General features: G+C 39.2%; 1 protein-coding gene across 3 annotated transcripts; it reads left to right on the top strand.

Annotated features, from left to right (window-relative positions):
* On the top strand, positions 1-26091 carry STK26 (serine/threonine kinase 26). Of its 3 annotated transcripts, XM_088538489.1 has the most exons (12): positions 1-176; positions 280-413; positions 15102-15332; positions 20010-20066; positions 21699-21807; positions 21925-22082; positions 22876-23061; positions 23712-23860; positions 24504-24597; positions 24942-25004; positions 25095-25231; positions 25425-26091. In XM_088538489.1, exons 4-12 carry the CDS (start codon positions 20031-20033, stop codon positions 25447-25449), a joined length of 957 nt encoding a protein of 318 aa, XP_088394615.1. In that variant the 5' UTR covers positions 1-176; positions 280-413; positions 15102-15332; positions 20010-20030; the 3' UTR covers positions 25450-26091. The 3 variants fall into 3 exon arrangements, with proteins under 3 accessions (XP_088394615.1, XP_088394616.1, XP_088394617.1); XM_088538490.1 differs by lacking the exon at positions 1-176 and having other exon boundaries at positions 262-413; XM_088538491.1 differs by lacking the exons at positions 1-176; positions 280-413; positions 15102-15332 and having other exon boundaries at positions 20004-20066.
* The last annotated feature ends 393 nt before the right edge of the window (positions 26092-26484 follow it).

The raw sequence follows: 26484 nt of genomic DNA, 5'->3' as shown, positions 1-26484 counted from the left end.
CTGAGCGCCGCGCCGAGAGCCGCCAGCCCCGCGCGCCTCTGCGGGGGGACCCCGCGCCGCGCCCGGGGAGCGGGGCATGGGCAGGGCCGCTGCTCGGAGGCCGGCGGGCCTGGCAGCGCCGCGCTAGCCGCCCCCGTCCCCGCCCGCGTCGCGCAGCCCGGCCCCGGCCCCGCGAGGTGAGCCGGGCGGGCGGCTCCCGGGCAGGGCGGGCCGCGCGGGGAGGGAAGGAGGCAGCGCGGCCCGCGCTGAAGCCGCCTCCCCGCCGCTTTGTCCTTCCAGGCCCCGCCGCTGTTTGTCACCGCCGAGCCGAGGAGGAGCCGCGAGGCCGCGAGAGGGGAGCAGCGGGCGGCGCCCGGCCGCCGCAGCGCGCCATGGCCCACTCGCCGGTGGCGGTGCAAGTGCCCGGCATGCAGGTGAGCCGAGCCCCGCGCCGCCGCGGGCCCAAAATGGAGGCGCCGGGCCCTGGAGCGGCTCCGGAAGCGGCGCCGAGGCCGCTGCGGGGGGTGGCGCGGCCCGGCCCGGCGGAGAGGCCTCCCCCGGCGCGCGGGGCCCCGCAGGGCCTCGCTGCGGAGGCGCCGCCGCGGGGCCGCCCGGCCGCGCTCGCTCCTTTCCCGCTTTGTTCGCAGCCGCCTCCTGCAGCCCGTGGGAGCCTCCCCGGCTCCCGGCGCGGCCCGGCGGCCTCGCGCGGGGCTCAGCCCGGCCCCGGGAGGCGCCAGGTGAGGCCCGCGGGCCCGGCCCGGCAGCCTCCATTGCCCGGCGACGGCCCCCGCCTCGGCCGGGGCTGGCAGGGCGACCACGGCGGTTCAGCCGGTGCTGTTTGCGTTCCTTTCTTTAGAAAACAAAAACCAAAACCATTATATAACTCATATTTTTAGGAAAAAAAATCATTTTAATGGAAGTTGGAATATGACTCTTCACCTCCCATTCCTCTGAATCCAGCCTAAGTTAGGTGTGAGATCCTTACTGAACCTGAAAGAGCTAAGGACCAAGCTCATTTCAGTGCTGATAATCTTTTTGTTTGGCAGATAGGTGACCTGCTCAGTGTTTTCAGCTTTTTGTTCACTCATGGGATAGTTGTGACTATATATCTGAGTTTATTTTATTTTATTTTTTCTAGTTCTGGTAACATAGAAGGCTTTATGATAGATTTCTGTATAGGGGAGATGGGTACAGGTGACAGTTCAGGAAGGTTTCGGAACAGAAGGGTGAAATTGCTTATGGTCAAATACCTTCATCTGTTCCAGGAAGTGTGGAATAGATATATAAATTGATATATTCCTGATAAGGAGGCAGAAGTTTTGCTGAGCCTCTTTTGTTTGTGTGTGTGTATGTGTATGTGTGTGTATATATATGTGTGTGTGTATGTGTATATATATATGTATATATATATATATAAAGGTGTTCCCTTATTTGGGAAACTCCTTTTTCAAAACTGAAGTTGATCAATTCCTTATTTTCCTATCTTCTTAATGTAGTGCTGTCCTGTTTTCTTAGCTGCCCTGTTATCACAGAAGACCTTGAAATTATTTAAAGTGTTGCTTTCCATTGTTAAACCAATAAACTTTATATAATGACACAGTTAGTTCCACTAGTGTTGTTGTTAGTTTAACCCAGACCTCTTAAGAAATGTTTGTAGGTTTAAAGTATTTTAACTGTTACATATGTACAGCTGCATAGAATTAAGATCTGTTTTCCCTTGGTAACTTTCTTTTTTTTTTTTTTAATGAAGGCTAATACGGAAGTCTTGAAATGTATTATAATATGAAGATTTTGAATTTAGCGCAAAATTATTCTGCTAGCTTTATAAGAAAAGCCATAATACAGCTTAAAATACATATATTCTGGAAGAGTCTGTTAGTCTGAAGTGAAGGAGTTACTTTTTCTGTTTTTAACCTATTTGAACTACTCAGCCAGGATGGTGTGAGTGATTTATAAAAAGTGTCCCTGCTTATGCTCAGTGTTAAAATAAATGCATGGTGATTATTTGGAGAAGAAATAAACAGGTTCTTGTGTGATGGAAGAAGATCTAATAGTTATGTTAAAACTAGTGCTCTGGGAAAGTGCCTGTAGTCTCAAACTCCTTCTCTTGTAGCCTGTGTTGAGAGAAGCATTTTATTGAAGGTAACAGTTGGAAATGGAATTTGCCAGAGAATGTGTTCCAGGTTTGAGGTTTCCAGTTATACTGTAGTCCTCTATTTTTTTTTCACTATACAAAAACAAAAAAACACAATAAGCAACTTATTATGTAATTTCCATATCCAGTGCAAAAGGAAAACTTTGCCAGTTTGTCACTGGAGTATTACAGAAGCTCTTTTGACTATTTTAAGACCTTTCATCTAATGAAGAATCGGATTCCCTTAAAAAAACAGAAATCCAAACAAGGAAAACAATGGAAGGTCACAGAGAGTCATTTTGGTGAACTCGGGCAGTGACTCTCAGTACCCTGTCAATAGGGGTAGTGTTACCTGGTGCCCTTTTAGTACTTACAGAATCAGCTGTTTGCATAGTGGCTGTGTTGTATTTAACCTGTGTTGTGTCCCTAACAAAACCATATTTTATTCCTTACATTTTTTGTGCCTCTGCAATTGACTTCCTAAACATATTTTTCTTACTTTTTTGGTGGAAAAGTTCTGTTTATTGTAATTATATGGTAGTAACTTACCCAGCTGTGAAACTTAGCCTATTCAGTGAAATCAAAGTACTTGGTGACTCTATTAATAAAGTGCTCTGAAGCTGAATATTATACCCCAAATTGCGGCATTTTTGTGTAGAATCTAAGGTTAGAAGGGAAAACAAAATGTCGATAGACTGAGTACAACTAAGGTGTTCTGGTTGTATGAAGCATAGTTTACTATAAGTTTCAGGGTCTGCTTGGAGTATTTTTTTTTTTGTGTGTGTGTGTGCTATTATTGTGACTTTTTTCCTTTTCCTAATGGGATAACAATATTTAAAATAGTTCTTAGCTTGGGATGTTTTGAGATACCACAACGAGAAACTGGTCCACTGGCATCATCTTGAAGGAATCCAGTTTAACTGATATGAAGAGTTTCCGGATATGGCTTACAAGAAAGGGATTAGTCTCCCATTATCTTTCACTAGTCAAGAGACTGCTGAAAATAGAGGTATTGCCAGAGCTGAAGAGAAGGTGTTGGACATTTTCTTAGGAATCCTACGATACTGTTTCTCACTTTCCCAAATGATGAGAAAGTTTAAAGTAGTTGGTATGGCAGTCATTTCAGATTGATGCATGTTCTTGTGTTATTGGCAGCCTATATACATAGCTGAGACTTCCTAAAACTGGGTTTTCCAGCTGCTCTTATTTATAAGCTTATAGATAAGCAACAATTAACCTTTCTAGGGTGGAAAGTGAGGAAATCTGGCTGTCTATCAGCATCCCGAGGTTCTGAACAAGTCCTTAAACTCAGCAATAGAACATCACTCAGGAAAAATATTTGTATCTGGTAGAGTTCTTATATGTAAACTTTTCTCATTTTGATTTATTGTACAAAATCTAAATCTGTGAAATATCCATTTAGTTGATAGAAATGCCTTTTTTTTTTTTTTTGTCTTATGTGTCTCTTCCTGTCGATCTGCATGTCTTTGGAACCTCGTCTGGGGCTTTCTTTCTCTGTGCATCTCTGCTGTCCTGCTCATCTAAACATTTTCTTTTTCTCGTGGCTTTGTTGATATCTCATGATCTTGTATGGCAATCGTCTCAAGTGCAGCCAGCAAGGTTGTTTAGACCTGATCTCCATCTGCTTTTATTGGCATTCAGGCTGTCTTGTAATGAAGAGCACAACTTCCTCTAGAGCAACTAGAAACATGTGACCTGTCACCACCGTGATTCACAATTTAAGGACTGCTTGATTAAATGCACACTTGGATGGAACGGTGAGCTTTGCCCTCCGTGCTGCCGGTTAACAGGGTGGCTTTAGAGGGCTGCTGATTGAAGAACCTGAGCTGGCTGCTGGAGATCCTCATGCTGAGGGATGCTCAGAGGCATATCAGTTATGGATGTGTATGGAAAGGTGGAAGAAAATTTTAATTTTTGGTTATGATAGACTTCAGCTCAGAAATAAATGGGATGCAGTCTAACATGGAGGATGGTTTTGATACTTGAAAGCCAATCAGTAATAGACAAAAAACCAGTTTTCCTCTTTTGCCGGTGTATCTGCGCAAATGGGGTTTTATGCATAGTGCCTAAAGCTGGTCTGGAAGGGTCAGATTGCACTGTAGTTGCAGGAATATGACTTCCGATTAAGAGCAAGCAGTCTGTTCTTGTCAAGCACTTTAAATGTTTAAAGAGGAGGCATTAGAAGAACATAAAACTTTGAAGAAAGATCTATTCAAGGATCTGTTAATGTATTCTCCTTAGAACTGAGCTGCATCCAGATGGTTCTGCAGTGAGCCTGAAAGGGCTTTATATTTTCATTATTTAGAAATGCAACTTACTTGAAGCAACTGAGACTTCTTGTGAGTGGTCTAGAATGGACTCCAGTGTTTGGTGGTGAATACTTCATCTAATTTCAGTCCCTTAATTTGTACTTTGAGCTACACTGCAGGCAGACTGTAGGAGCATAGTATTTTAAGACCTGTACACAACACATCTCTCTGCTATTTGAAGCAGAATCGCACTAAAGTATTTGTGGAATTCCACATTTCAGTTGCCCCTCTCCGGTTGTGCGTGACGTACAGGCTGTATCGAATCAAACAGGAGGCTGCTAACTCAGCTCAGGCCATAGCTGAACTTGTCTCTTCCGTCTTGTGCATTGTGATAAGTTGTTCCAATGACAAAGAAAACTAGGGCTCCATCAGGCTCGTGCTGTCCCACTGTTACCAAAGCAGGAGGATAGAGAGTGCCCTGGAAAGTGTCTCTTATGCTGGAACTGTATCGCTGTAACCCATTGCAATTCAACAGACACTTTCATCATCAGGCTGAGACAAGAAAAAATCCATAGCAGTGTTTTCCTAGCATTTTTTTCTTCAGATTTTATAGCTTTATATACTTGTTAAGTGTGCTGACCTGGAATTCAGAGGCAAATCTGCTGAAGCTGCAGAGAGTACATAAAAACAAACTCATCTCTTTTCACCTTAATTCCTGTACTGTTCTGCACCATCATATTGTATCAGTTTTGGGCAGGGCATAATTTCCCTAGAAAACATGAAAACATTACATCTGGAACCAGATTTTCTACTTTTATGACTATATCACATTTAATTTGGTCTACAGTGGTTATTCTGTTGAATTTAGCATTGAAAAACTTTTTTTTTTCTCCTCAAACTCCAGCGCCTGACTCTCATGTTTTATGGGCCCTGATGAAAGGTCTGTCTTTTTTTCTTTTTTTCCATTTTTTATTTCTTTTGGGGGAAGGATTTGTTCTTTATTTGTAGAAACTTCGTGGCACTCCATGAAGAAAAAATGACTGAATATGTCTGCAGGCATACTGGTCATGTGAGATCCCTGGAGCATCTCAGTAAGGATAGCCAAGCATATTACCCTGAGTTTTCATTGTTTTCCATGTCCTGCAAATGCATTTTTTCAACCCTCTCAAAGTGAAAGGATGAATTCTCAAACTGTTAATAAGAGCGCTACCCTTTTGCTCTTCAGTGATAACCTTGAGATTAAAAAAGTCACCAGCCATGAAGTGATAAGAGATTTTTTTCTTCTTCATTTGTTCTCATTAAGGACTGAACTTAATAATTGACAGACTTTTGCAGAGTTCAGGAATGCTTTTTGGAGGTGTGTAGGGGGTAATAGTACAAGGTTGGTTTTGAAGCTCTTCTGTATGGAATCTTTTTGGAGGTCTGTATTTAGCAGCAATATGTATGCTGCCTCTGCAAAAATAAATAGTATCATGAAAGAAGCCACTGTTCCAAATTTTAATATTTCTTCCTAACTTCTAATCATTGAAAATCAGAATATCCTTCAAATACTGCCTTGCTGGGTATTTAGATGTTTTTAACTTGCAATTACAGGTCTGCTGGTTGTTCTCTATGTTGAAACTTCTGTGGGCAGTTTCTGGGGTAGTTTTTTATTAAGAGCAAGTCTATTCTGCTGATTCCCCAAGGATCAGCAAGCACACTCTTCAGCTGTGCAGGAAAGGCTTTAATCTCATGATAAGTGTGTCCATCTACGTGAGATTCACGAGAATTTGTTCTGTCAGAGGGATTGCTGCCTAAATAAATGGGGCGAAAAGAACTCTATCAGAGAAACTATTAATAGAGGGACTGACGAGATATAAGTGGCTTGTTGGTCTCATTCTCTCTTCTATCTTGTGCATGTAGTTTTGCAGAGATATGCTATGTTGTAAACTAATTATCTCTGTAGTTTAGAAAAGTGTGGCTTCAGCTTATGTCTCTTAATGAAAAAAGCTTTGAAGAACTTCATAGCTGACTCTTAGAAGCATGAAGCCAAGTTTGTCTTGCCAAGTGCTAGATCTGAAAGGTCTGGATTGAGGAGGCATACCTGGAAAAGCTTCATGGCGTGATTTACCTTGGATCTGCAGGAATTCTGTGCGTGCCAGGAGAAGGAATGAGAAACACTAGTTCTCTGTATGTTTCCCACTTTAACTGCAGGAGGGGGGAGTCTGAGAGCCCAGGTCTAGGCGTTGTTGGTTATGAACCAGGATTCAAGAACCATCTGTTAGATCCTGAAGAACATTTGGGCTTATTTCCTTGTCTTTTGCAGGCTTTCCTTTCTGCTGAGTACTGCTGTGTGTCCTGTGTATTCAGCCCTGGTTGGTGGGTGTTGGAGGGGCCCACAGGCCAGCAGGTAGTTGAGTTCAGTGCAGGCCTCTGTGCTGGGGGGCAGCTGAACGCAGAACGGTCAAAACACTGTGCACCCTTGTTATCATGAAGTGTCTAAACATAAAACTCTGAACCAGCAAGATTCTGAATTCCTACTGCTGTAAGTCAGTCTACAAGTGCATGAAGAAATCTAAAGAGGGAAAAATGAGCCTCCCAACTGCAGGGTTGGCTGCGCAGGACAGGACAGACCTGACTTACAGTAGAGGATGGGAGGACAGCCGGCAGGAAGATCACAACCGCTGATCTCACTTAGGAAGGTGTCACCCTGCAGCCACAGCAAGAACACTCCCAGCTTTATTCTGGCCTAAAGAACCTGAGTTTGTTTGTTATTGTTTGTTTGCTTTTAGGATGTTTCTCTTCTCCCCTTCCTTTTATGTAATGGGATTCATTTTTAATGCTTTAAAGGAGCTAATGAGCTGCTAAGTAATGGAAAAGGTAGTTTCCTGAAAAGGGCAAGTTGTCAGCAGGATTAGTGTCTTGCTTTCTTCACAGTTCATGGAGAGTTGTATTTCCATGAGGTTCATGTTTTCCCGTGTGTGTTGTAGCTTCCAGTTTAGCGTGATCCCTATGACCAAGAAGATCCAGCCCAAGCACACTGTCCTTTTGAGGCGGGTGGTCTTTAGCCTCAGGGAAAGGATAGGAATCTAGGCTCTGAGCAGGCTGGTGTGTTTTAACTCCATCTCGAAATGGTCCTTACTAAAGGAATGGTCTAATACCCTCTAGCTGTGGGTTCCCGTTTGAGTTTCATCGTAGGCAGTGACTGGGATAGTTTCTTTTAGTAAAGCTATAATCTGCTCTTTATCCTGTATCATGTTTTGGGGCTGTTATTTTTCAGCCAGTGTTTTCCTGGCATGTTTTAATTTTGTTTAGCCTGAAAATAAGTAATGACTACTTCAGTGAAGAGATTTAAAAAGATGTATTTAAATGAGTGTTAAGCTTGAGGTTTTGTTGTTGCTTTCTAGTTCATGAACTGGCAAACTAGAAAGTTGATTTTGTTACTTTTATTATACCTGGATTATAGTACCAGTTTAATCTTATTTACAGTAGGAAAATCTGTTTTATCAGTTTCTAACTTGCACAGAAAAGAATGCCAGCATAGTGTCTGAACAGTGAGTTTGTCTGTAAAACAGTTGCCATTTAGTGTAGATACTAGACCTCTAAGGATTCAGAAAAATGGCACAAATGCCTTGATGATTTAGTTTATTGCTGGCAGGGGTTTGATGTAGTTGTTTCTCTAAATGGGTGTGGTGAGAATTAAAAAAAAGTTTGCTTGCGTACTGATAAGGTGGCTGAAGGGAAAGGCATACTGCTGAAATAGCTCGTAGCCCATAAATGGTTATTTTTCTGTATTCCTATTAGAAGTGGCTTTTATAATCTCCAAAAAGACTCTCCAAAAGAGTGGCTTTTTTGTTTGCTTGTTTTTGAAGCAGTCCATAAAATGGAGAGATTATAAATCTTCAGCACGGTGAAATTGCAGTGGTCCTTTATCTTCTAATTCAGATGTAGAGGCAGGTCATTGAGGTGGGTTTATTATCTAGTCAACGCTCATTTGACTCATTCACAGCTAAAGAGAGGCAGTTTCTTTTGAAAGATAAGTTTGTTGGACTTTGTAATAAAGGTTTAAGCACTTTACAATATAGAAATATGTAATTGAATTCCAGACCTGACTTCTTTCTTTGTCAAGGGACATCATCTTAGCTGAACGGTTTCCAGTCTCTTGCATTTTGATAAAAATGCGGTAAAGATGCATGATTTGTACCCTTCAGTCCACCTTTCTTAGTTCTTTTGGAGGCCAGACTCCTCAGATAGGAACAAACTGAAGATTATGCAGGTGTATGCGGTAGAGTGAGTGTGTGTTAATGTTTTTTTTATTATTTTTATTTATTCTTTTATTTATTTTTAAGGCGCTGGATGGGTGAGATTAAAGGCATGGCTACAGGATGGAAGTTAAATGGGAGTTATTTTTGTTTGTTATTTGCCAGTGCAAGTGTAAGGACTAACCTTTGGAAGATATGTTTATTTTGCTTTTCACTTATTTACGCTGTCCCCTAAGCCTCTTTGTTACAAAAGTGAAAGAATAGCTGAAAATAGAGGAAGTGAGCTTGGTTGTTTCCATTTTCAGCACAATATGCAGTTGACAGCATGCATCTGCCACAGCTCAGAAATGTTTTGAGAATACAGTTGAGAATGCACATTCTTGCCTGTTCTCAGGTTTTTAAGGAAAGTGGATTTTAAAATATTGATAGTAGTAAGAATTTTCAAGCAGCTGGCCTCTATAATTAGTAGCTGACTAGGTAGAAACAAAGCTATGGTTCTTTTTCTTTATTTTTTATTATTTTATTTTGTCATTTGCTTTTTGTGGTTGGTTGCTTTACTTTATAAAGTTCTTCAGGTTCTCACTAAAATTGTCGGCAAGGTTTGGCCCTCTCAGAGAAGGGAGGCACTTCCTCAACTGTGTAACATAGATCAGGTCCCATATAAGGAGAGCAGATCTCAAACCTAATTTTTGCTCCCTTTTATGCAGAAAAACTTAATATTGCAAAGGTTTGGTGTTTTATGAAACTATATTGTTTGGTTGTTAGAATCATTCTCGTCTTCAGTATTACACAGTTCTAATAAATATATTAAAACACTTTCCTTGCATCTTGAAAAGGACTGCATTGGAGGGCTGATGTGCTCCACTGTTTTGAGTGGAGCACAAGTTAATTTTTCAAGTTAATTTTTCTGACTTTTTTATAAGTGATAATGGATTTACACCTGTGCATTCACTGACCTCAAACTATTTAAATCATACTTACAGAAGCCTGTGGCACTGTTTGTATGTCTAGCTTTAATGGGTCGTAATATGTTTTTAAAATTATTTTGGGGTAGATAGAGGGGAAATCAATCTGGAATTAAAAAAAATCAATCCTTGTGTGGTTTCTTTATCTTAAAGAAGTAAAATATATTTCATATGCAGATAATGTATGGGAGTATATATAATATACATGGTAATAATTATATCATATGCAATTATAATATGTGGAAATATATGCATGTAATGTATGGAAAGAAACCTGACCAAGATTCTTTTACCATATCTGTTGATTAAGACATTTCGCTAAGACATTTCATACCCTTACCAGTCTTGCCAATCTTATTTCCTTCTAATTTCGTTTTTCTTTGGATTTGAACAGAAGTGAAATATAGAGGTAATATGTTGTCTAAGAATAGATAAATGTTCATGAATGGGTCGATTTACTTGTAATAGAATTTTCATGTGCGCTCAACCCAGGCACAGTATTTCGTTACAAGTCAGGTAAATGTTGAGAATTGTCTTGGTTAACTTTTAGTCTGTTTTCTTTTACTGAATTTCAGATGTCTCTTTCTTGAACCAAAGTGTTTGTTATGAGGACAACACACGATATCTTGTATATTAGGTCTAATATTCACTTCCAAATTTTGCTGTCAACCATAATTTGGATGATAGGACTTAAGAAAATGGTTAAGTTCATGATAATCTCCTTCCTTTCCTTGATGTTTCTGTAAGGTAGCTCTTTTCCTTAAAGTCCACATTTGGCTTCTCTCTTTCTGTAATGATCAGGTTTTTATTTTAGTGAGTAACTGCTTGTGTAAGTGTCTTTAAAATACACAAATATTTCTGATGGCTTCCAAAGATACCAGTATATCTTAGGGTGCTGTTTTTGAAGATATTTGAAAAACATAGGTGAGTAGATACTCCTGTCTCTTCTTAACCAAAATCTTTAGAAGTCTTTTATATCTTTTATAAATGCACTTTTTTTTTTTAAACTGTGCATTTGGGTAATGCCTCTGAACATAGGTGAGCTATTCTGTAATATCCTCTCCCACAATTTTAAGGGATCTGTTCTTTCAAATAAAGCCCGGGAGACACTTGAAAATCCAGATAATTTAACAGCATTTCTGGGACAGGCTTTAGAAATATTGTTAGAACAACAGAATAAATGTCCTCCCATTCACAGACTACTTAAAAGGAGTCCCATGAGACTGTTAAATTATTTGCCTTAGGGAACCAAGAAGATCCTGGGTTTTGTTTCATTAGATACAGGGTATTAACTTGGTCTCTGTCTCAGATACTTTGAAGCTTCTGTTTTTCATCCATTTATATGCAGCACCCTTTAATGAAATTCATTAATGAACCTTCTTAGAAGAAGATCCAGTTCTGTAAGCAATGATAGCTTGGGAGCTGTCCTGCTCTGGCAGATCCTGAAGCATTCACATCTATCTAAAATGCACATTAATCAAGATGTTATGCTGAGATTATCTTCTGTCTATTATTTGTGTGTATTGAGTGTTTATTAAAATACGGTTTAAAATTACTAAATTGTTTCTTGTAATTCGGTGCACGTCATTAGATATCTTCATAATCTTGGAAGTTAGATACGAAATGTGCTTTAATTTAATTTCAAAGGAAAAATGCAGAACTTGGAAAACAGGTAAAAGAAAGGGGTCAGGGATAGGAAGGTGAGCCAACTGGGCAGTCTCATAGCTGAATATAGCCAGAGCATTGCTGCATAGCTATTTTTATCAAAATGGAGAGAAAATGCTCATGACTAAGGTGTTCTGGCAGCCGGCTTGTACTAACGCAGGTATTCTGGCAAAAGTGGTTTTGCTGCAGAGGTTTTTATCTGGGGACTCTGAGCAGGAGGCTGGACTAGGTGACCTTCTGAGGTCCCTCCCAGTGTGTGCTATGAGCCTGTCCCCCTGTCCTTGCTGTTCAGCACGTGGCTGGGTTGCAGAGGAGAGGGGAGGCTGGAGTGATGGGCTCCGTGGGCTGCACAGAGGCTGGTGCTGCCCTGCCTGTGCTCACAGTGTTTCTCTGCAGCCAGCTTCAAGCTGACGTGTTTAGGGCCCTGCCTGTCGTACCCACTGCTGGGGTTCTCATCTGTGGAGCTTTGGGGGTGCAGGAGCAATGGGCTCTCCTCCCACTGCGTCCACTTTACAGAGGATGCCTTCTCAGAGGTGTTGGAGTTCACACGTTCTGCCTGCCCTAGTGCTGCCAGCTGCTTTCCAACAGAAGGGACACTCCATGGAAGCTGAATTATTTATTTTTAACCATTTCTCACGCAGGCAACTTTCAGTCATTCTCCCATTCCTTGCAAAATTTGTGAAAGAGCACGTGGCAACAATTGGCATTTTTGCCCAAGACTGTTAATAGTCTTAGATTATAATTTGCACCGTACTAAAATTTAACTGGCAGCAATGCTGTGAAAATTTGTTGGTGTATAATTTTTTTTGGTTATATGTAGATATATACACTGTAATATAAAAAATATTTGGGTATTCCAAGAGAATATGCATAGCTGCACTCTATAAATCTGCTTTTGTTTAGAAAAAAATATTTTAGATCAGATGTTCTTTAAGAAAATAACTGTAAAACAATAACCTGAAAGACAAATAAGGTATGTAAGAGCAAATCTGTTTTAGAATACAGTCATTGTTCTAATGATCTATCTCAGTGTAATGTAAGTGTTCTTGTTCTGAAACCTTTCCAAAATAAATTGTCCCAGTATTGGCCACAGTTGGTCAGAAATATTTGTCCTCATTTTCAGGCTGCTCTACAGTTGCCTGTCAGCTTTTGGAATAACGGCAGGTGGAAAGCTGACTTCCTTTGCTGCAAAAGGATCTTCTCAGCATAGAGAGGCTGGAGAATTCTCTAGTGATAGAGCATCGTTCCCATGCGACGCTGCCCTGTGCCACCTCTCCCTCCCTTGAACACTCCGTGTTCAAATCCCGTGACATTGGGGAGTGTCACAGGAGTCCTGCCCGCTCTGCCCTCTGCTCCAGCACTCGCACATGATGGCACTAGGAATTGCAGGAAGTGGAGATGACCTTGAAAGCCCTTCTGATTCACCAGGGGTTGCTAGAGAGGCCTGGTACTTTTTGTTGATGACCACCAAGTAATTGTGGAGGATGGAATGATGTGCCCTTCCACAGAGGAGCCAAGAGGGAGTTCAGATTGGAGATTTCTGCCCAGGAAAAACTGGAAAAAATTCTCATTGAGCTCCTCAGATGATTACAAGATTTGGTGCAGCTTACTGCATCCGTTACTAGCATGCTGTCTTGATGCATCTAGAAGTATTTGAGAGGTTTCACCTCATATCCAAGAGGAGCTATTAGTTTAACTTGATGGGAAATCAGTTGCTCTAAGTCTGTGAGGATGAAACTTGTATTTATGAATAAGAGTATTTTAGGGTAATGAGGAAGGTTTGCTAATCCTTTTTGAACTCTAGGGTGTCTTGTTTTGATATTTGTTTGACTTTCAAGCCTTTCTGTGGATCATGGATGCATCCGTTAAGAGATGAAATTTTTTTTCTGGGGGGTTAGGGAGGAAGGGGGCTCAAGTATTTTTCTGAAGGGATTTGCATGGGTGATTTTTATGCTTTGCTTACAAAGAACTCGGTGCTATTTTGTGCCATAACTTCCTCATTTTTGTATATTTCTAAAACTAACTGCATTGTCCTTTCGTATCAACATGAATCTTAGTGCTTCATGCTTGCTCCTCTTGTACTAGCATAAGTTACAGTCTGAGCAATGAACTGCTCCAGTTGAAAATAAACCTGACAAATCATGTGGTTAACTCTTAGCTAAATCTGTCCCTGATTCATTTCACCATATTGTTAAATAAATGCTTGTCCTAATGTGAAGGAGGGAGTGATAATAAGGGGCAAAGAAGGGAGTGGGATCTTCCCTTTTTGAAAGGACTGAAGTAATAAGGAACTTTTTTTTTTTTTTTTTTTTAAGATGAAGATTTCTTATCCGTTTGCAAGAGCGTGAAGGTCTTTTATAATTTAGAAATCTTTAATTTTTTTTTTTTGATACAACACGTGGGCATTTTGCTTGTCATTATTTCTAGAGGTTCACACTTATGCAAGATGTTCTTTGAGCTGGATGCTGCTTTCCTCTCAGACTGGCATTATTTTATCTTCTTTAATATATATTCATCTTCTTTTATATATATGTTTATTCAGAGCAAGGAGTGTCAAGTTTTAGGACAGGAGAAAAAAAGAATCACCAAGCACTTGCGTGTGTGTTTTCAAATACTGCTTTTAAATCAGGGTGGTTTGGGGACTGGGGAGATGTGTCTTGTTCTAAGTTGTGTATTGGGTTGTCTGGCTTGGAACAGTAGCAAATTAACAACTCAGTAGCAAAGCATTTGGGGTCATCTCAAAATGCTGTTGTGTTCTTCAGAAGATGATAATGTGCCTCGTTTTGTTCTGCAAAGGGTAGGCCTTTTTATTGGCACATCTGTCTGGCTTCGCAAAAACAGCTTTTTGCAAACCTTACCGTGCTGAGAAGTTTTGTGTACTTAAACTCTGGATCAGGTCATCCTTATCCATCCAATATTATGATTTTTGGATGTGGAGCGTTCCTAGCAGCCGCATGGCATGCTTTAGCTTGAAGGGTAAATGAGAATTTGTTTGCTGTTTTTTCTTTTTTCTTTTCTTTCCTTTTTTTTTCTTTTTTTTTCCCTGACAAATGGATGCAGCTGAGAAATTTAAAACCTTTGCATAGTAATTCATCCTGCAAGGCCTTAATGGGAGGTGTTCTCGGCAGTGCTCTACTCCCACTTCTAAGGCGTGCTTAGGTGGTACCAGCCAATTCTGGCCAGTGCTCCTGTGTTATTACTGTGCTCCAGCTCTCTGATTCCTTCTTTGAACATCTCCCAGGCCCTTTTGCTCTACTTTCACTTGGCTCCTCGCGTTGTTCTGAACATGCCTGATCTTATCAGGGGCTCGGTGTACTTGGTTGGAGGCTGCCAGTGCACAGGGGTAGTGCAGCCTCCTCATAACTAGCTCTGTGCTGTATATCTTGATCTGATGCTTTTTTTTTCTGCCCAAGGCTCTGGGCCAGGTAGGAAGCCCAGACTTTTTTCTTGCCTTAATGATGCAAATGCTTAATGATGATGGTGCTTTTGTGCCAGTGAGTGCATTCCCCAGCCAGCTGAATTACTACATGGTAGGATCAGTATCAAGAGTAGTCCAAGTCTTTCCTTTCAGAGGGCTGTTTTATAGGGGAATTAAATGAGGTTTATACCTGACTTTCTGTCTGTGGTAAGACTGATTTACCCTTCACATCATTGCATAATATACGTTCTGTAACTAATAGCTGGGTAGAACTTAGTGTACAGGAAATAACCTTATCTGATAAAAGCCTTCTAATGATGATGGTAAATCTGGATGATCTGCTTCTGGGGAAGCAGTGAGAACTAATAATTTGGATAATAATCTGGAAATAAGTAAGTAACTTATGTGCTTTTTCCCCTTTTTTTCTAGAATCATAGAGCAGACCCAGAAGAACTATTCACAAAACTGGAGCGCATTGGGAAAGGCTCATTTGGTGAAGTCTTTAAAGGAATCGATAATCGGACACAGCAAAGTGGTTGCTATAAAAATCATAGACCTTGAAGAAGCAGAAGATGAAATAGAAGATATACAGCAAGAAATAATGTTTTAAGTCAGTGTGATAGTCCGTATGTAACAAAATACTATGGATCATATTTAAAGGTAATTTATAATATTTCTTAAAACTTGCTATCGGGATGTTACCCAATTATTCTGAATGCTGTCAAGAAAAAAAAATCTAAAATTGAGGAAATGCTATCATGCCAACTTGACTTTTTTAGTAGGGTTTTTTTCTTCTTCCTTTGAGCAGTGATTTACTTGTTTATTTTCCCCGCTTTGATTTGCTGCTTTTGCTGCATGATCCTCGAGGCTGGAAATAGCACAAAATGGCTGCAGAATGCACAGAGTTGTATGAGAATTGTTCTTGTCCTTGCTTCTGGAGTCTTTTTCTCATCTCTTTCTTCCCTAAGGTACCCAGTCTAATCTTGTGAACCTTCCAGGTTAGAAAAAAATGTGTTTACAGCTAGAGTAACAGAAACCTTTCTCTGATATAGAAAGATACCCTGCATTGTGTAGAGTTATGTTTGTAATTATACAGCATAATAGACCTGAGACAGTAAAACTGACATCAGCAAAGTTATGTAACAAGTCTGTAAAATGTTATCCAAGGCACAATTTAAAAACAAAACAAAAATATCCTACAGAAATCCACAATGTCAAGTAGGTCTTTTCAGTTTGCAGAATTTTACATATTTTTAATGGATAGGTTTTTAAAATGGTGAAGTGTTAACCATAGTTGCTGCTAGTATCCACGTTAACGTAGGTTACTTTGCAGCTGTCAGCTTTGGGGGATTCCTGCTTTGTTAGGCTCAAAAAGCTTGATAAGCAATGGATTGAATTTGTTGAGAAAATTGTCTTTTATTACAGCAACCTATGTGCTGAAACAAAAAAGTTATTGCAGTTTTCCAATCCTGCAAAACTTCTTTAGTATGTTTTTCACTCTTTTTGTTTTTCTTCTTTTCTTAAATATGTAGTGTAGTTATTTCATCACTGCTGTAAAGCTTTCAATTCGTGGTGAGTTGTTTTTTTTTTTTTTTTTTTTTTAATTTTAAAAAATTCCTGGCAAGTATAGGAATATGTTAATGTCACATTACATTCCTCACCACTGAGTTCTTTCTAATCTATTTTGATAAGTTCTGAAAGATTAATGCTGGTCCCGTGTTTACTTTTCACACTTAAAATATTCTTTAGGGAAGAAAACTTCTCTGTGAAGTGTGGGAAGGTTTCTGTGGAAGTTTGACTGTTATCTGGTTCCTTTTTTAAAAAGTTTTGAGTTATTGGAGTGTTTTTTCATTCCTGAATAGCATGGCCTTGCAGCTTGGGATCACTTGAGGGAAGGAGTATATTGGCTTTGTTAAATGTGCAAAGAATCTTTTATGATGCCTTCATTTCAGTTAATTGCAGGTATTTTCAGGGTTGTATTGGTCTACTTTTTTTTTTTTTTTTAAACTTAATTGCTATAGCTTTGAATTTTCTATCAGCTATTATTCTGAGAGTGGTTGTCAGCCTGTTGAGCATTCGGATCTGCAGTATTTCCTTCAGGAATTGTGCCACATAGTGTAGACATGTCTTGCACACACTGGAATTTGTACTGTTGTGCAGCAAGTGACTTTATAATTAAAGACTAAAGTCATTACAGTGACACTGCAATCTAAAAAATAAGACATCTTGTTTCATTCCAGCCAATAGGCAATAGATTAAAAAGCCAAGTAGGTCTGCTGGGGGTTAATTAGTTCTCTGTGTAAAAGATACTGAGAGTATTTCTAGAAATACCTTTTAAAGTGGTGGCTAGAGAGAACATAACTAGAAGGTATTTTAAAATGTAAAAGATCAATTTGATTTTTCCCCTCTTTGCATCCTTCTTTGTTGTAGATTACTGACTCCTTAATGGAAAATAATAATAATAATAATGTGTCTGGGTTTTGGCTAGTGAAAGGTATGAACATGCGGGCATCTTTTAGAGTGTTAGAAGGCTGAACCAGTCTACCCTCTTCCAGATCATGTTTATGGAGCAGAAATAGCTTGCTAAAATACACTAATCATCTCTGGCTTTCTCTGAAGCTCTAAGTAGGATATTAGAAATTCTTTGGAGTTATCTATTGCCTAAATCAAGAAGGGATTTCCCTGGCTAGAGCAGAGCACACTGTCGGTGCAGATGCATTTCAGGCTGCCTGAAGTCCTTACTGATTCATTTTAGTTGAGCATCCAGATCTGGTTTTAGTCTCTAAATGGTATTTGCAAGATGCTGCTAGTGAAATCTATAAAATTGGATGGCTTTTACTTCAAAGGGGCAGTTTCTGATGAAAATGGCTTTGCATTAGGATGAAAGAAATAACTGTGACTGAGACCACATTTGCTTCTGATTTTTATGTATTTTGCAGTTCATTCCATTGAACTATTACTGCAGATCTTCTATCATAACTTTTACTCTATCATTTTTAGTCACTTTCAGTTTTTACCAAGTACTCTATCTTACAGCAGTAAAGGACTTAAATGTGTGATTTAAATGAGAATTGGTGAAATTAGTTTTTCCTTAAGCTTAATGACTTGTCAACATGTCAGTTTTATACTCATATCAGATTTAAAAAAAAAAAAAAAACAGATTAAAGGTATTAAAAGTTACCCTAGTTCTGGCACATTTTGGTTATGCAAATTTGTGAGGTTAGATAAGTACCTGGGCTGTATTTTTCCAGGCTGATCCATTAGAGAGATGGTCTCTTAGAGACCACAATATCCTATTTGTTTTCCTGATTGTACCGTATAGCTTTTGGGATAGAAATTTGGTTTTCATCCCTTAACTATTTACAGCACCCTGGGCTTGCTCTTTTGTAACTAAAACAAGTTTGAGGTTACTCTGTTATCCATGTTTTAATATGGATAACTCCTATAGTAGCATCCAAAAACTTCCATCAAAGTTCAACAGCACTTTGTGCAGAAAGGATTTGAGAGCATGTAAAGATACTGGTTGTGTTCTGCGCTATTTATACTTAGCTCACCTAAAATAACTAGAAAAAAAGGTTGTACATGCTAGCAAATACACACTGGATAATAGCAATTTCTTTGAGACATTGAGATATTGCAGAAACACAGTACTTATTCATGTCCACCCTATACTGTTTTCAAGTAATAGTCAGATCTTCCAAACATGCCTGGTAACCACAATGTTTGCCTTAAACGAGAGTTTCTTGCAGGTTTTCTCAGCTGACAAAGTTGAGCTTTATAAAAACCTGCTAAATTTAGCCAGCCCTTCCCTGCTGATCTCATAATATTGGAATAGGCCCTCATATTTATGGCATGTTTCTTAAATTCAGTATAAATCCAACAGAGTTCACTTTGTTGAGATAATTGGATGTGGTGCCCTCACAAACTGCACCTTTATTTGCCTGTTGGGTTTCCTTTCAGAAAGTTGGGAAAAGGAATAAGACGGAATATAGTGCAGGCTTGAAAGTTCTGTCGTGAGCTTGTGCATCGTTACAAGGGACCAGCACTTGTAAATTATTTGCTGGAGACTTGAACAGGAGATGTGACTTTGCCAGTGCTAGTTTGGTTTCAGTAACTGATCTTCATTTCGGACAAGGATGTGTGGGGTGATTTTATTTCCCAGGAAATGTCTTCTTGAGTACTTCATGGAGCAGTAGTCTATAGGTTTAAATCCGGGTATCTAATCCTGAAATGTGAGGAGTCTGTGGGAAGCAAATAGAGAAGATTCCTCTTTGGAGATAGGAATATTGCTTCCAGATCTTTTGATTTTGTTTATATGAATCAGTCACCATTTTTAGCTGCAGATGCAGGGTAAAGTCAGCATCTAGAAATCAATGTTAGAAGATTTAGTCAATTCTAGTGTTCTAGCACTGTAGCTGAGACGTCTCAACCATGAAAGCACAGAAGCTCTTTGCATTCCTGTGTCCTTTTTTCCAAGTAGGAATGAAGGTTCAGATAGCATAATAAAGGGATATACACTTTGCAATGTGATCTCTAAATCTTGCTTCTTATTTACTTGTGATGTGCTTATCTCTGACCTTTTAGTGGCTGATTTGGAACCTCTGGTCTGGAGGCTTAGAAAAACTGCATGTTTTTTTCCCCAATACAGTAATGCAGCTTCTCCCAGATGGTGTCATATGCTGCTTGTTTCTCAAAATTGAAGCTGCCCCTATGGTAACAGGCGTGTTTGACAGACAGAAGACATTCAAGGACTGTGAATTCTCAATTTTTGCTGATCGGACAAGTCAAGCTGGAGCTTGAGGGTGTGTTAGATATGCACATGCTCCATTACCTTATAGATGAAGAGGCATTTAACACCTACGTCCATTTTTGTTTTATAATTCTGTTCCCTTTGAGGACAGGTTTCATCTTGTTTTTGTTTTGTATTTTGCTTTTTTTTTTAAGGAATTTTAAGGTCTGCTGAGTAACATTGCTCAAACAGGATATGAGAGTGTGTGCTCATGTAGCAGGAAAATTTCATTTGAGTTTTATTTACTTATTGCAAGCAGATTCTTCTAACTTTGAAAATTTCTATGAATTTTATTACACGTACTAAGAATGGCGATGCTTCTGTAACACAAATAGCTGGAATTGTCTACGTCTCGTTGCAACTGCAGTCATAGAAAAAAAAGATTTACTTTAAAGCAGTAATTAGAGACAACCCATTGATTAATGGGACTCTGCAGTTGTGTTTTCCCAGCAGTATTCTGGTAACCTGTTGGATTGGTGGGTTTTTTGTTTTGTTTATTTTCGGGGCACGCTTGGCCTTCTAACAGCTAATGCCTCTTTTTTTTACAGGGCACCAAGCTATGGATAATAATGGAATATTTGGGTGGAGGATCAGCTTTAGACCTTGTAAGTATATGAATTTTGCCTCTCGAGTACCAGCTGTAAAACTTGCTTCATTGTGCATGCTTTTATCTCTTCATGAGAATGCAGTCCCTGGAGGCTGGTGGTGTTATAGGAGTACTCCCCTGTAACGCTCCCAAACATGTAAATTGGTGTGGGACCTCTGTGTTTTTTCCTCACACTGAGCTCGTATTAATTTGTTTCTGCTGTTTGTCCTCTAAGCGCTAGGTTGTGTCCATTAATTTTCCTTCCAAGGGAAGCAAACTGGGATTTTTACTATGAGGAGAAGTAGTGTTCTTGCCATCTTCCTTCCCCCCTCAAAAAAGTAGCATATTCATGAGCTTAAATTCAGATGTTTCCTTTGGGACTGGCTTTCAAGAATGAATGTTGTGTGTGCTCACAGAGTACAGTTAATTTTAACTGGCTCAAAGGTGTTGGCTTTTCCATTTTCAGATATTTACAGTTAAACATGAAAGTGCCTTTTACTTAAAATAATGAGGCATTCATAAAGGATGCAACTTAATAGAAAAAAGCGCAGTCCAGTCTACGTGGATGTGGTTTCCCCTGACTTTCAGTACAGCTCCGCCTTAACTGTAAAGCTTAGACTCACCCTTTCCTGTAAGATAATGTAACGTGGTCTTTGTGTGAGTCTGCAGTACAAATACAGTGTCTTCAGTACCACAGAATCATCCTAATGCTACAGTTGCTAACAGAGCTCTTGCCTGCATAGGTTTAACAATGTGCTTAACTTCACAAATCTGTTCAGACTCCTTTTGTGTGTGTGAAATTTCACAGCTTTGGCTCAGCTGTAGCAAAGCAAAGGCATAGCCCTTGTGCAAAGAATATGGTAGCTTGTAGCTTTGGAACTTCGTCTTTTGGGGGACATGGCTATGAGAACTTACTCTTTGTCAACATTTTGGGTGGTTGTTTCTGATGCTCCACAGAAGACTCAAAACAGCTTTGAGGAGTATTCCCTGGTTTCAGTTATCCTTTAGGAGGACAGAACCTTGTTTGTTGTCTTGATAGCACCCTGGTGTTCTTTCTGTTTCCCTGCTGTGTTTTTGTTTTGTTTGTTTGTTAGCAGCATTACCCACCTTAGCTGTGTCTGTTTCGTTTGTTAGCTTCCTCTGCTTACTAGCTTTACACTTAGTATATACAAGGAGCTCTGCAGTAGAGCGTTCTGTTGTATATGAAAAAAAAGTGGAATCCAATATATTGGAGCATTAAAAAATAATGGATTGTTAAATTGTGAACATACACTGTGAATAGATTGATTTTGAAGAAAACTTGAGTTTCATAAGTCACTTAATCTAAAATGCAAAATTCTGTGTGCAGGCTTTGGCAAACTGGAACTTCTTGGAAAGTTCATTAACTTTTCATAGGGATTCCAGGGAGAGGGGAGTGCATTTTTGTGTGCAGAAGAAAAAGAATACTAAGCATATTCAGTGTATTATCAATACAGGAGATGTAAAGACAACCCTTAGTTCTGGAAGGATATTACATATCCTTCAGATACATACAATCCATACAATACATACAATATTTATTACATAAATATTACATATTTATGAATTCTGTTTGGTTTGTTAGGTTAGATTTCAAGTTTAAGTTTTAATTAACATGTGCTTTCCTCTAAAGCTGCGGGCTGGCCCATTTGATGAATTCCAGATTGCTACCATGCTAAAGGAAATCTTGAAAGGTCTTGACTACCTGCACTCGGAGAAGAAAATTCACAGAGATATAAAAGGTGCGTGACACTTTATTTATATATTATATATGTGTGTGTATATATATGACTTTTTAAAGTTGTAAAAGCCTAGGAGCCATATTCTAAGCTAAGTATTGTGTTATTTTCCTTCGGCAGCTGCCAATGTCTTGTTATCAGAACAAGGAGATGTTAAACTTGCTGACTTTGGAGTTGCTGGGCAGCTGACGGATACGCAGATCAAGAGGAATACCTTTGTAGGAACTCCGTTTTGGATGGCACCTGAAGTCATTCAGCAGTCGGCCTATGACTCAAAAGTAAGAGTAATAATAGAAAATCTTCACTTTGTAGCTTCGTCTTCTTTGTCTTTCTAGCTCTGAGTAGTGGTGAAATGGATTTCAGAGTTCTAAATAGGAAAATGGAAAGTCTGACTGGATTGTTTGTGTGCTATAATTGCACATCACTAGTTTTGTGCAAGACAGATCAAAATTCATCTAGTAAATTAGGTACTTTCAAGTTATGCTTCTTTCAGGGAAACCCACTGGCTGCTCTAAGTGCTGTGGACTTTTTTTTAACTTCAATTCAGTGTTTCCCATTTAAATTCAAACAATGATTACTTCTGGTGAGAATTTTATCAGCTTGCTTAAAGCTAAGATGGCGGCTGAAATTTTGTTCTATTCTCCTCATTTTCAAAGAGCAAGATTTATGTCATAAAAATTAAAGGTATTAGGTGCTTTAAACTGGCCCTCTAGACTTCCTCTCCTGTATCAGAAGGAAAAGATTGAATGACTGCTCTTTTGAATTGCCCGTTTTTTTTTTTCTAGCTAGAGAAACGTGGCTTATGGTAAAACCTGTGTTTTAGCCAGTAGTGCGAGATTAAATATAGTTTTAGTATTTCCCTGTGTACACTGTAGAGCATTTGTTTGTATACATTTGCCAGAGTTACTAAAGACACATTACATAGGGTTATTAAAAAAAAAAAAAATCTTTGTGCATCGTCCACTTATACCAACATTAAGTTTGTGGTGTATTTAGAACGCTTTCAGTTGGTAAATGCTTTGTCACGGTAGCACTTAGTTTTTTACTAAAATTAACTTTTCCCTTTCTCAGGCTGACATCTGGTCATTGGGCATCACGGCCATTGAACTAGCCAAAGGGGAGCCACCCAACTCGGATATGCATCCAATGAGAGTCCTGTTTCTCATTCCCAAAAACAATCCGCCAACTTTATTAGGAGAGTTCAGTAAACCTTTCAAAGAATTCATCGACGCATGCCTCAATAAGGACCCAACATTTGTGAGTAGATACAAGTGTGTATGTGTGTGCGTAGGTGGGCTCTGATTTATTTATTTATTTAGGTGCTTTTGAGGGCAGTTGTTTTTGTTCCTTACTCTTTCTAGTGTGTCAGATTCCATTTAAATAATTTTTAAGACTGCTTTCCACTGTAAGTGGTATAAGTGCTTTTTTTATGTGTGTCTTCCCATCCTTCTCTCTTCAGTTTAAAATAATAAAAGTGGGGGGAGGGTGACCAAAGAAACGATGTCAGAGGCAGCTTCCTAAGGAGCAGGCTAATTTGGGCCTCTTTAAGAAAAGGGAAGGCTGAACCTAAGAGAGAGAATCTTCAATCTTCAGCAAAACTTTTACTGTCTGAATTCTGCTCTACAAGGAAATGTTGCACTGGAGAATTTTGATTAGTCATCTTCCTGGGTGTGTACTTTCTAATGCAGAAGAATAAGCAATATAGTCTCTGTGCAACTCGATCATATTTTTAGAGTGCTTGTAAATGTGGATTACTGCTGGCTTTCCTTGACTTCCTGCTTGAACTAAATTCCTAATACAGTACAAATTAAGATCTGAGAGTCAGTTATCTTACTAAATCTCCTCCGCTAATGTATAAAATTGGAGCATGTTACCATAAAGTTAAGTATTTTAAATGTTTCTTACAGCGCCCTACTGCAAAAGAGCTTCTGAAGCACAAATTCATTATGAAAAATGCCAAGAAGACTTCATATCTGACAGAACTCATTGACAGGTTTAAGAGGTGGAAGGCAGAGGGGCACAGTAGTGATGAATCCGATTCCGATGGCTCCGATTCGTAAGTTGGTTTTCACAGTTTAGTCCGGGTTTGTGTGGATTTATTTATGATCTCTACCGGTGTTGCAGTTTCTGTCTCTCATTCGCTCCTCTCCTACGTAACTGTCTTAATCAGTATGTTTTGCATCAGCACTAACCTTTCAAAGGGAAACGGTTTTTTGAACCTAAAGACTGATGCATAAATCCAGCTGTGCACCCATTACTACTTCAGACTTCTCAAACTCAGTTTCAGTTCTGTTTAAGCACTGTGTGTTCCCTAGTCTCAGGTTAGTGGTTAAACCAAAACGCAACTCAATTAGAAACACTGCAGGGCAAGGCTGACGTGTGTGGAGAGGCTTACACAGTGCCTGTGGAACAGCATCCCTTCTCCAAGTCTGTTTTTCTGCATATCAGATAACTTTTAAATGGGAGACCATGGGAGAAGGAAAGCCTTCCAGGTAGACTAGATCTGTTTGCTTTGATCAGACTTTAACTTATTCAGTCTCTAAAGCTTGTCTTTTCTTCTAAGTTCAGTTAGGTTCAGGGCACACTTACTTTAGGTATGTTGAACTAATCCACATAGGTTTAGTATGTATTTGGGTTGCCCATGCTGCTTCGCATTATGTTGTGGCTGGTGTTATGTAGATGGTATCCTTTTCCTTCAGGGAATCAAGTAACAAAGAAAATAACTCTCATCCTGAGTGGAGTTTTACTACAGTTCGAAAGAAACCAGATGCAAAGAAGCTGCAGAATGGGACGGTATGTATCATCTGAGGAGTTCTTCTTTAAAGTGCTGTTTTGTAGTTATTGTAAGGGGCATATTCATAAATGCTAATAATTATTTTCTTCTTAAGAACTGACTAGCTTTTTGTAAGTCAACAGGCAGAGCATATTAGTGATAATGTCAGCCTCGGTTGCAAAAGATACCTTATAGTAATAGGTCTGTATCTGCTTTATGAAGATGTGAATATTAAATGTTCATATGATATTGAGCAGAATAGCACATATAACTTTGAAAGTCATGTCATGTATTGTCACAGAAAAGTGCAAATCATACACTGTACAACAATGTATTAAAATAACCTGCATTTGCTAATTTTTAGGATCAAGAGCTTGTTAAAACCCTGAGTTGTTTAACAATGATAATCACCCCTGTGTTTGCTGAGGTAAGCTTTGATTTAAAAGGCCTTATGAAAGTATGACAAAACTGTTTGATTACATTTTGTAAACTTTATCTGTTTTGGTCTATTACTCAGCTTAAACAGCAAGACACAAATGATGCTAGCAGAAAAAAAGCAATTGAGGAACTTGAGAAAAGTATCAATATGGCAGAAGCAACATGTCCAGGGATCACAGATAAAATGGTGAAGAAACTTATGGAGAAATTTCAGAAGTAAGTTAAGGGACTTCTATATGCATTTAAAACAAACAAGTTTGCTGCTTTTAATTTAGCCTGCAATTTTACCTCGAATGTATTTGTAGCAAGTGAGGGAGTAAGAGAATCTGCAGTTTTTCTGACCATTGCACTGACCGTTATGTGGTGTTTGCAAAGTGAAAATGTAATAAAATTTCTCTTTCGTTTGTAGATTTTCTGTTAATGACTCATCCTAAGAAACTTCACGTAATTGACTGCTGTCTCGTATGGACCCAGTGAAACCCACCAAACTACTTCAAGCTTGGCAGTGCTTAGCTCATGAGCTCCTTGTGCCTTTTGGATCTTTGCAACATATTGATGGTGATTGAGGATTTGAAAGAACCTACTCAACTATTTTGTGGCAGTGCACATGGTTTTATATTTTCAGGAAATTATTTTGTAAAGAACAACTTTTAATATTGTAGTTTCACCTGTTTAATCTGATAAATGTTGAGGTGCAGTTTTGCTTTTAGAAATAACCATTACTTTAGTTAATAGGAAGTGCAAGTACAGTATGTTTTGATGCTGTTTTGTGCCTGTGCACAGAGATGTACAGGTCTTTTGTATTCCTGAGTTAAACTTTTGTAAATCACTAACAAGCTTCAGAGAAAACAGCTTTTTCACAAGCGTATTCAGAACATGTAACGTAGTGGCAAAGGTATTGCTGTAGCACCTGCTTCAACCAGCATAGAGTTATCATGCCCTGGAAAACAAACCTGCAACAGTATCTGCTATAATTCTAAATTGGTACAGTATTTTAGGCAGCTCTATGATTACATATATTTGAGAGCAATATGTCACTAGTTTGCAGGTGATATGTAGCAACAGGAGTATCCTGATGTACAGTACATATATTACCTTTTAGCGCAGGTTTTAAGTAGTAACTCAATCTTATTCATCATGGTAGGAAAATTAAAGCAATACAGTTGAGGGGGTGGGGCTTTTGGCAATAATGGACAAAAACTGAAGTCCAATTTAATTTAATTTTTCTCCTCTGAATATCCATGCCTGGGTGGACGGGAGCCAGAGAAGCCGAGCGTCGCATGATACATACCTCAGAGCAGGTATAACGTGACACCAGCGTCTGTGTGGTGGTGTTGTTTCTCCTGTAAGATATTTATACACGTTTTTGTTCCTAAGTACATTAAATACAGTGCATCAGCATAATTTGTTTATAATTTTCTGAAAGTGTATTTTAAATATGTATTTACCAGTTTAATATGCAAATAACT

The sequence above is a fragment of the Tinamus guttatus genome, unplaced genomic scaffold (genome assembly GCF_059628265.1).
Source record: "Tinamus guttatus ecotype Peru unplaced genomic scaffold, ASM5962826v1 Tinamus_guttatus_pri_ptg001087l, whole genome shotgun sequence".
Classification (NCBI taxonomy): Eukaryota; Metazoa; Chordata; class Aves; order Tinamiformes; family Tinamidae; genus Tinamus; species Tinamus guttatus.
This window is presented reverse-complemented; position numbering and strand designations above follow the sequence as displayed.